The sequence below is a fragment of the Phalangium opilio genome, unplaced genomic scaffold (assembly GCF_054372755.1).
Source record: "Phalangium opilio isolate 3A_F unplaced genomic scaffold, DU_Popi_V2 ptg000089l_1, whole genome shotgun sequence".
Taxonomy (NCBI): domain Eukaryota; kingdom Metazoa; phylum Arthropoda; class Arachnida; order Opiliones; family Phalangiidae; genus Phalangium; species Phalangium opilio.
The window spans coordinates 2,443,492-2,453,429 of NW_028324194.1; the positions used below are offsets into that span (position 1 = coordinate 2,443,492).

At 39.1% G+C, this 9,938-nt stretch overlaps 1 protein-coding gene across 1 annotated transcript; it reads left to right on the top strand.

Annotated features, from left to right (window-relative positions):
- Nucleotides 1-72: 72 nt before the first annotated feature.
- On the top strand, nt 73-7,017 carry LOC149646958 (uncharacterized). The gene is made up of 3 exons (XM_089849776.1): nt 73-2,547; nt 2,850-2,940; nt 5,100-7,017. The coding sequence occupies exons 2-3, from the start codon at nt 2,884-2,886 to the stop codon at nt 6,660-6,662; spliced, it is 1,620 nt and encodes a 539-aa protein (XP_089705902.1). The 5' UTR covers nt 73-2,547; nt 2,850-2,883; the 3' UTR covers nt 6,663-7,017.
- Nucleotides 7,018-9,938: the final 2,921 nt, after the last annotated feature.

Here is a 9,938-nt window from a genome sequence, read left to right on the forward strand (position 1 = left end):
CCGTCGCGAGTCCTTATTATTATATTTACCCCCCCCCCCCGGGTAGTTTTTCAAGATCGAGGGCAGAATGCGTTTAGGCGCGTAGCGGTCTTAATGGCGGTAAGTACATGCAATTTTCAAATTTTCAAAAATTTTTTTGACCAACTTGCGGCGGGTTAAGAATTTTTTCACTATTTTTTCCGAACTCCCCGTGGCCTAATTAGTCAGAATCAAGTGTTGGTTGGGTTAGGTAGGTAAAGTAAAATCTTACCTAATTAGGCTTAGCCGAAAAATGGTTGTCGGGTAAAAGTCGGGTATTAAAAGTTAAGACAAATAGTTATCGGGGTGGGTACCCAAATGTTTTTCGGATAATTAGGGTTAAATAAATAGATACTTCCTTCAAAAATTCCCTTCAGTACAATATTATCTTTGGCCAAATGGTAGTATTCCCCCTCCACGGATTTTTAAAAGTTTGTACTCATTTCGGATAGTAAATGAGGTGGGGAACACGATGCCGTCAAAATTTTTCACCGCAAATGATTTTTTTTTTTTTTTTAAAAAAGAAAAAAGGTAGCACATATTACTTATGGTTGTTTGTATATTTGATATTTGGGGCGCATACACTTGTTTAGATTATGTTTGGGATATTTTAGGTTCAGATTAGGTTAGGTTAGGTTCAGGTTAGGTTTGGTTAGGTTAGGTTTGGTTAGGTTAGGTTCAGGTTAGGTTAGGTTAGGTTAGGTTAGCTTAGGTTAGGTTAGGTACAGTTTCTATTAGATTTCTCCTTTTCCAAAATATTGCAATTTTCATTAAAAAAAAATTAAAAAAAAAAATTCAAAATCATTTGCGGTGGAAATTTTTAACGGCATCGTGTTCCTTACCTCATTTACTATCAGAAATGAGTACAAACTTTTAAAAATCCGTGGAGGGGGAATACTACTATTTTACCTTATCTTTTTTAATTTATTTCTTTTTGATGCTTTCTCTAACTTTTGGTTCCGCTTTCTCCTTAACTCTTAGTCTTATTTCAACACAGAATACTGGCAATGGGATGATATAGGTGTGTCGCGCTGCGTGCGGTGATTCTAGTCTTTCTCAGAAAGAAACTATCACCTTATGTGAACCATATTTCACCTTGAAACAGTGTTTCCAGGCATTTCTTCATTCTTAAAAATTCCGATTCTTTTTAAACTGGACAGTGGGTGGTCCCCTTTCACCTCTGATTCCCATTTTCGTACCCGCGAATAACCCGACAACCGTTTCGGCTTGACACGGGTAATGGGGGGGAGTATTTTTTACTACCCGAGTAGTTTCGAATAGTTGGAAAAGTCATTGTCGGGTATCGGGTCGGGTACCCGCCCCGATACCCGAACGGGTAATCTTCGGGTATCGGGTACCCGCACACCCCTACAAATTACCTATTCTTGACAATATGTGCTATGGCATAGGCTTAGTAGGTTAGTTTTTATAGGTATGGGTATTTTAAAATATTGGAGTCTTAAACTAAGAACTATAAGTCTTTATTGCGTAATGCTAAATTAAAAAATTCGGCCCGTAGGGAGGGAGTTGGCACTCCATTGTTATCTTCCCAAATACGCTAATACCAGAGAGAATTTAGAAGGGGAGTGGAAAGCCCCCTTTTGACTCTATTAAACGTGATGACGCCCAAACAAGATGTCGCGTTGAGCTTTTTGGGGTAGGCGAGTTTCCGGTCACGTGTTCTAAAATCTCTCTGTTACAAACGCATCATACCGGAAATCGACCTGCCTAGATAACGTTTACCAGACGACGTTGCGCTACATTCCAAACCACCCCTTCCACTCCCCTTCTAAATTCTCTCTGCTAATACAGTGAAAATCAGCAGGCTGTCTTTCCCTATAGACCAGACCCAAACGAGACTACCGAGAGATTATCTTCCCTTTAGCTAACTGCAAAAATCACTTCATCTACAGATTCTACACTGTGTGTAGAGCGTAGACAGACATACGAAACCAACCCATAATCCCACTCCCACATACACAATTCAGGCCAAGCAAGCACACAGCGTAGAAGCAAAGACGAGACAATTTTAGGGATTAATCCCATAGTATTTATTTAATGAACGAAAATCTTAAGGGGAAAAACTTTGAATTAATTAAGTGGCCACCAGGGCCAGTAGACCCCAAAGCGTTTAATTTTAAAACTGGCCCAGGTATTTTTTAATCTGGCTATTGGCCTGTGATTGTGCCTTATTTCCCACACTGCAATAGAGCTATCTCAGTTGTGACGTCAGTGTCTAGGTAAAACGTCACGGGTTTAGCTTTGGCAGTGGGCGGCCATGTTTGGTACCGCTTTGGTTCTATGGGCAAATAGCATGGGTGACGTCACAATAAGCCTTCTGAGATAGCTCTATTAAACGAGTTGAAATTGAAAGTTTTTTTTCCTAGTAGAATGTAAAATAACATCGCCAACTGGCAATCATTTCCTCGATTCAAAAATAGTTTGGAAAATGAAGCGTATTGGGGGAAAATTACGATCAAATCCTACTAGCCGATTCAATTAAAGAATACGTCCGAACCAGGAAAGGAGGTAATTCGATTAAATCAGCTTGGAAAAAAATTAGTCCAAATTCGATATATCGTAATTTTGTATTTTTTTTTTTATTTTGTATTTTTTTTTTTATTTTGAATTTTTATTTTGTATTTTTTTCCTTTTTATTTTGTATTTTTTTTTATTTTGTATTTTTTTTTATTTTGTATGTTTTTTTTATTTTGTATGTTTTTTTTTATTTTGTATGTTTTTTTTTATTTTGTATTTTTTTTTTTTATTTTGTATTTTTTTTTTTTTATTTTGTATTTTTTTTTTTTATTTTGTATTTTTTTTTTTTTTAGGAACGTCGACAAACCGCCGCTTATTGACCGAAAGATGAGAGTTCCTAAACAGGGTTTTGCCACAATACCTGGAAATCCTGGAAAAACCCGGGTAATTTAAAAAAAAAAAAGATGGGCGGAAAAGATCAAGTAAAGCGGTCATAACGCGAAGGGGCCTTTGTCTTTTTCAACATGAAGTTTCATAAATTTCCTCTTTCATGTACGTTCTCGCGTTAATGACGAAAAATAAAATATTGGCGGACTTTTCATCGAGTTTATTTAATTATAAGCGCTTAAAATCTGCGCCTTAAGGTGGGAGACTAAAGGCCCGTTCACATTACCCAACTTTAGTCAGCTGACAAAGCCGATCTGACCAGTCAGGCCAGATTGTCAGGCAATATGAACGTTTGACCCAACCCAAAGAAGATACACGCCCCATCAATGGAAAGTGTAGCCTCCTCTAGTGTAAATTTTTGTCTCTCCCCCAGGCTCTGTTGACCGAGGTATTTCCGGCTACATTGAAATTGCATAGACCGGAAGTTCCTTGGTCAACCCAACCCCGAGACATACCTTCCATTCCTGGAGCGTATATTTACTTTGCCCAACCGTACTATTGTCAGGTTCAAGCTCGGATTTTAATCGGGTAGGTAGGCGATTGGAGTCGGGCCGACTAAAGTCAGAGATGGACAGAGTTGCCAGATAAGTTTTGCAGATCCCGCCCAACCCAAGCGGAAAGCAGCCCAAATTACCGCCCAAACAAAAATTTTGTTTTTGCAAAAAACCGCCCAATTTCCGCCCAATAAAGAAAGTCTTTTTAACAATAAGCCAGGTTATTAACTTACAATATAAACATATTTAATAGACAGCAAAAACGTTTTTGTAGACAGTAATATCATAAACTGGTTTAGTTACAGTAGTTTCCCTGATACACTGTCCAGAGAATACGGTATTAACTTCGTTTTCATTTTTCAAATATTTCTTAGCTTAAAAATGTGTTCATTTTTTATTAGATTTTAGACATTTCGACTAGTAGAATCCCTATTTTTTTTAATTTTATAATTGTAGCGCTCCCCGTTTTTAAAATGCCAGTCTACCATTCGCGAATTTCCCGCCTAGAGTTTTCAATCCAGTCCGCTACTAGGGGCTAGGAGCCTAGGGCCTAGAGGCACTGCGTGTTAGATGAATGGGGGAAGGTAGCTAAAGTGGCACAGAACAGAATGAATCTCACGAGTTCCGAGTGGCCGGCCGAACCCCTCCTCCCTTCACTGAATCACTGCGCTTACCCGTAACCGCCGACTCGCAGACCGAGACCGGCAGAAACCTTACCAAAATACCAGCCCGAAAAACCAGCCCAAAAAACCGCCTTCCGCCCAACCATTTTTTTCCCGCTACATAGATCAAAAACAAGCCCAATTTGGGCGGGAAACCGCCCAACTGGCAACTCTGGAGATGGAGCAAACCAATCACAATAAGCCTTGGCTATTACGTCACGGGACACGTGCTGTTTTTCTTTCAGCTCGAGAGAGAGAGAACCGAGAGTATCGGCCATATTTAATTGTCGATGAAAGCCTGAAAAATGATTTCGGGCCTTGGCCATTTTTTAACATGGGTTAATTTTTACGTTTTGATGGTTGTTTCTCATTGAATATTATCAGAAGTACTATACTATTACTATATTACTTCTGATATTATTGACCTTTATTATGTTCTGAACTGCAGACATTTAGTGGGAATAGCTTTGATGCTCGTAAAGTAGTCGAATTTTTTCGAGAATATGAGTTTAAACATTTATAATCCAAAACAAATCACTCCTATTATTATGTACGGCTTTGTACACCCTCTTGTGTTTCAAGGGTAGTCGGCCCGACTGGTTGGGTGGTGTGAACGAGTGACCTGACTAAACTAAATTGGGTGACAAGTCGGCCTGACAAGTCTCTGATTTGTCAGCTGACTAAAGTTGGGTAATGTGAACGAGCCTTAAGACCAATCGTTTTTCAATCACTCAGAGTAGGGAACATGGCCGGCTCTATTGGCCCTAGGGCGCATTAGAGAGAAACGCGTGAACCCCCGCTGTACTGATTCTAAAGCCCGAACATACATCCTTAGCTAGAAAGAGATTCCAGACGGGAAAAGGGGGGGGGGTTGGCATATTCCAAGATTGGTTAAACAAAAACACCAGGGCCACCATAACGAACTTTGTTAAGCGTGTGTCTCTATATTTTAAAGGCATAAAACAAAACATAACATAAAGGTTTTTATTTACTTACTTAGGTAACAATCATGGCTTCAACGCATGTTTGCTGCGTTCAAAACTGTAGGTGTAAAGAACGCTTTCTTTCTTACCACAACTTTCCGAAAGATACTGCCACTAGAAAGAAGTGGATTGATTCTATAACAACAGCTGTAGGACCTCTGTCCACTGATATCTCCGGTTTACGCATTTGTTCAAAACATTTTACCAAATCAGATTTCTTTCCCACCAATGGAAAGAGACTACGTAGTCGGCTCAAACCGTTCGCGATTCCATCCTTATTTGGAGATAAAATAAATGTAACCGATGAAATTATCCCTAAACTGACTCTCCGTAATTTGATTCTCGAGCAACAATCTGAAGCATTAGAAGAAATTGATTTGGAAGAGATTGAAGAAGCTATTGATGACAATATAATGGTATCTGACTCGCAAAACCCTGATCCTGAAAACCCATTGCCTTTCATATGTCTTCATGAAGATGAACCGCAAGCGCACTCTCAAGCGAGTCAGTCATCTTCAATCCCAAGCAGTGGAATCTCGCCGAAATCGTCATACTCCCCTTACACACCGGGTAAAGTAGAGCTTGTGAAGAAACAATTGGAATTACTATCTCTATGCGATAAAGAAAAATTTTCAGTGATTAGACTTGTTAATGAAGATGCGAAGATTAAGTTTTACACTGGCTTCCCTTCCTATCAAGCGTTTTGGGGTTTTTATCAATTTTTGTTGCCTGAATGTGCAAAACTAAACTACGTTGGCCAGGAAGTTTCTGAAATAACTGATAACAGTCATAAAGAGTTTTACGTAGGCCCTGCTAGGATAAGGAAATTAGATCCCATGGAAGAGTTTTTTTTAACACTCGTACGCTTAAGGCTGGGAATGGAGGAAGAATTTTTAGCCGACCTCTATAATGTTTCGCAGGGGTATATTTCACGAATAATAAACACTTGGATTTTGTTTCTTCACGAACGTTGCCTTCAGTTGCCAATTTGGCCTTCTTTGGAATTGGAAAGAGCCCTAGAGTTGACTTCGGACAAAGTTATAAAGAAAAAATATCCGGATTTACGAATCATCGTTGACTGTACGGAATTTAAGTTTGAAAAACCCTCCGTGTCCGAAGCCCAACGAGAGACATTTAGTGCTTACAAGCGTTGCAACACTGCCAAAGCACTTGTTGGAATGGCTGGGGCTGGTCACTTAACGTATTGCTCAAAGCTTTATTGCGGTAGAACGTCAGATAAAAAACTCATTATGCATTGTGGGGTTTTGGACTTACTGGAAGAGGGTGATGGTATTATGGCTGACAGGGGTTTTGACATTGGCCGAGAAGTTGCTTTGAAAAAGCTGAAGCTGTACATTCCTGAATTCCTTAAGCAACGTGACCAGTTTACTTCTGCGGAACTTTCTGACAGCCGTGATATTGCCCAGGCCCGTATTCATATAGAGAGGGCCATTGGCCGTGTCAAAGAATTTAAACTATTGAAGGGAGATATTCCATTGACTTTAGCCCCTATGTTGGAGAAAATTTTTATAGTGTGCTGTTATTTGTCCAACTTCACTGGCCATTTGGTTTCTCGTTGAAATTTACAGTCCATTTGTTAATTGTGTTTAAGGGTATATAGAGAGCAAGTGAACGCAATCTTGGGACATCTAGGTAAACTCAATTTGGCGCGACATGGAATTCCCTACCCAATGACATTGTAAACTCGCCCTCTGTAAATTAAATCTTTTAAATTTAAGCTAAACAACCACCTCTCGAATAGGTAACTGTTTTTAACCCTAATTTTCTGATGTATACTTTAATTTATATTTTTAATATGGCCATAAGTCTATTATGTAAGGTCTCCATAAGTATGAGTCCCCAATTAGGTCCTATACATAGTTTACAGGCGTGGAGGATTCATACCATTTGCACAAGGAGACGAGGCAACTTAGAGTGTAAAATAGCAGACGATTTTACACTCTAAGTCGCTTGGTCTCCTTGTGTTAATGGTAGGAATCCTCCACGCCTGTAAACTATGTATACTACCGGCATTGTACTCGTATTAACATTTTGAAAATTTGGCGGGTACGATAAAAGCGCCATCTATAATTCCTAGGCTGTTTGCTTATACCGGAAGTTAGGATAGGACTTTCAACTTTTTCACCAATTGGGGAATGGCGGCGGGTACCGTTTACATCGCTGTTTATTTGGTAAAATCATGTCACATTCTTTAAATATAATGGCGGAGACAAATAAAAGCGGTCATTGTCATCTTTACGTGGAGGATGAAATTTCCTTACCTGCTTCCTTCATTAGGGGCATTTGCTCTTGACTTAAATTGACTTTGTTTCTGACTTATGGGGACCTTACATAATAGACTTATGATATGGCCCATACCTACCATGTCACTGTTTTTCCCGATACTCTTAAGCAAGTAGTCCACTAAGCCTTGCGAAACCGTATCGTTAACGTAACGTCACATATCCAACTAGGAACAGAACGCCATCTGATAACGTTTCTTAAACGATGCTTTTGGACTTAGGTAATGGGCGCCCTCTTTCGGATGATTTACGAACTTAAAATGGTAACGATACGGTTTCGCAAGGCTAAGTGGACTACTTGCTTTATAGTCTAATTTTAAATATGCCTCACGGAGCTGCTATGGCCTGCGCCCTAGCTCCATAAAAAAAAAACAGAAAAAGAAAAAGATTTGGAACCCGTTACAGACTTAACACAGCTGAAAATTGTGTATGAAACCTAGTTTTTTGTTTGTTTTCACGTATCAAAAAGTAATGGAAGATAAAATAAAATCTTTTGTAAATATCATTAAATTATAATAATTCAGTCTTAAATGTTTACTTAAAATCACTAAATGGAAACGTAATCTGTGACAAAAGCTGAGATAAACACTTGTCAGCGTCAGCCAGTCATTTTCAAGTCGTCAAATACGGTACAAGCCCTCGATATAATGCTTTTTACGAGTTCAAGTTCAGGATTACATTTTGTAGCCATTTTAAAATACTATCATCAAAAACGGATTTATGGGATAAGAACGTCGGATCATAGCTTTAGCCTCTAGTACCATCCTCGCATACTTTATTGAGAAACTTCGTCTGCTTATATTTTGACTCCACCCACAAATTCGATCTCTATACAGAATTTGTGGGTGGAGTCAAAATCTAAGCAGACGAAGTTTCTCAATAAAGTATGCGAGGATGGGGAGTGAATTCGCTAACTCCGACGTTCTTATCCCATAAATCCGTTTTTGCTATCGTGTTATAAGTTAAATGTTAACAACTAAATTGCGTGAGTAAAACGACAACCCGATACAGTATCCCAAAGAACTGTCCGCTTAATAATAAACGGTAAGACACGCCCGAAAGAAGAATTTCCGGTATGGTTCCTATTGGATATAAAATTTACGTCACACGAGTGGCGCGAAAATTTGGCTCCTCCTATCGCTTTTTGAGAGTGGACTACAGGGGAATGCTGAACATGGACATTCATGTTAGTAAATGAATTCATGGCGGTGGGAATTAATGGTGGTGGGTAATATTATATAATAACTCGAAGCAATCATGGTTTGATAGGATTCTCCGAAATCATCTAGGCCCGTGCCTATCGCGAAGCGAGAATATTTTTTAACTAATTTAGTTCGCCGTGTTTTCTCGCTTGGTGGCGCTTTTAGTATCGTAAAATAAAAATAAGTTCAGCCTCGTGACCCCGTAGATTGCTACAATATTAGGGCAAGGCATAGACGTAGAGTGGATATTAAGAAATCGTTTTAAAAAATTTCCGAAGACCTTTATTAAATAATCATACCAAAGACGTAAAGGATAAAATAGCTTAGTTTAAAAAAATGAAATGTTATGAAGGAGTAAAAAATCCTCTTATGATATTATAAAACTGTGAATTAGCAAGTTTTGTTTTACTAAAGAAACAACAATGTTAAAATCTCATAATTAATTTTGTTGTCCACACAATCTAACCAAAAAATTCAATAAATATTAAATAACCCGTAAAACAATTACGTTAATTTAAGGGTGAAACCTTTCTCTTTCATAAAATTTTTATAATTGGTCCCTAAAATACCAACGACAATTTATGGAAGACCCCCTTCGAAACTGTAATAAAAGCGCCATCCAGTACACATATTGGGCGAAAATATTTCCTCTATGAAACTGGATATTTCCCCACATTAAAATCGACACCCACGGGCCTAGATCATTTCGGAGGTTCCGGTTTGAAAATGAAATCCCTGACCTATCCCTGACCTATCCCTAACGTTTTAGGGAAAAACTTTAAATCCCTGACCTATCCCTGACCTATCCCTAACGTTTTAGGGAAAAACTTTAAATCCCTGACTTTTTCCCACATTCTTAAAATCCCGGATTTATCCAGGTTTTCTAAATTCCGTTCGAACCAGCGTGGGAAATAAGGCTGTGGCACAGGGCAAATGACCAGTTTAAAAATTGCCTGGACCAGTTTAAAAATTAAATCGGAGGGGGGGGGTCAGTGGTCCACGGGACCACTAAGAAAATTCAAGGCTGACCAGAGTCCAGGCATTAATTCAAATACCTTAATTATCCACTTGTTTAGTTTAGCAGACGACGTGCCCTGGTCACTGGTCATATACCAGTTTATTTATTCCAGGCCAGGGGGTCGCTGGCCAAATGTCCAGTTTAATAAAAATCCTTATTTCCCACCCTGGTTCGAACCATGTAAATTGTGTGGCCTGAGCTGACGACTTACAATAGAGCTATCTCAGTTGTGACGTCAGTGTCTAGGTAAAACTTGGAAGAGGGAAGTAACTGGAAGGGAAATCTTGCGGTACCCAAGCCCGGGACACGGAATTGCGCAATTGGTTGAACGTC

Coding starts and splice junctions, on each gene's coding strand:
- LOC149646958 (XM_089849776.1), top strand. CDS start 2,884: ATGAGAGTTCCTAAACAGGGTTTTGCCACAATACCTGGAAATCCTGGA. Junction 2,941..5,099: donor GAAATCCTGGAAAAACCCGG/GTAATTTAAAAA, acceptor TTACTTACTTAG/GTAACAATCATGGCTTCAAC.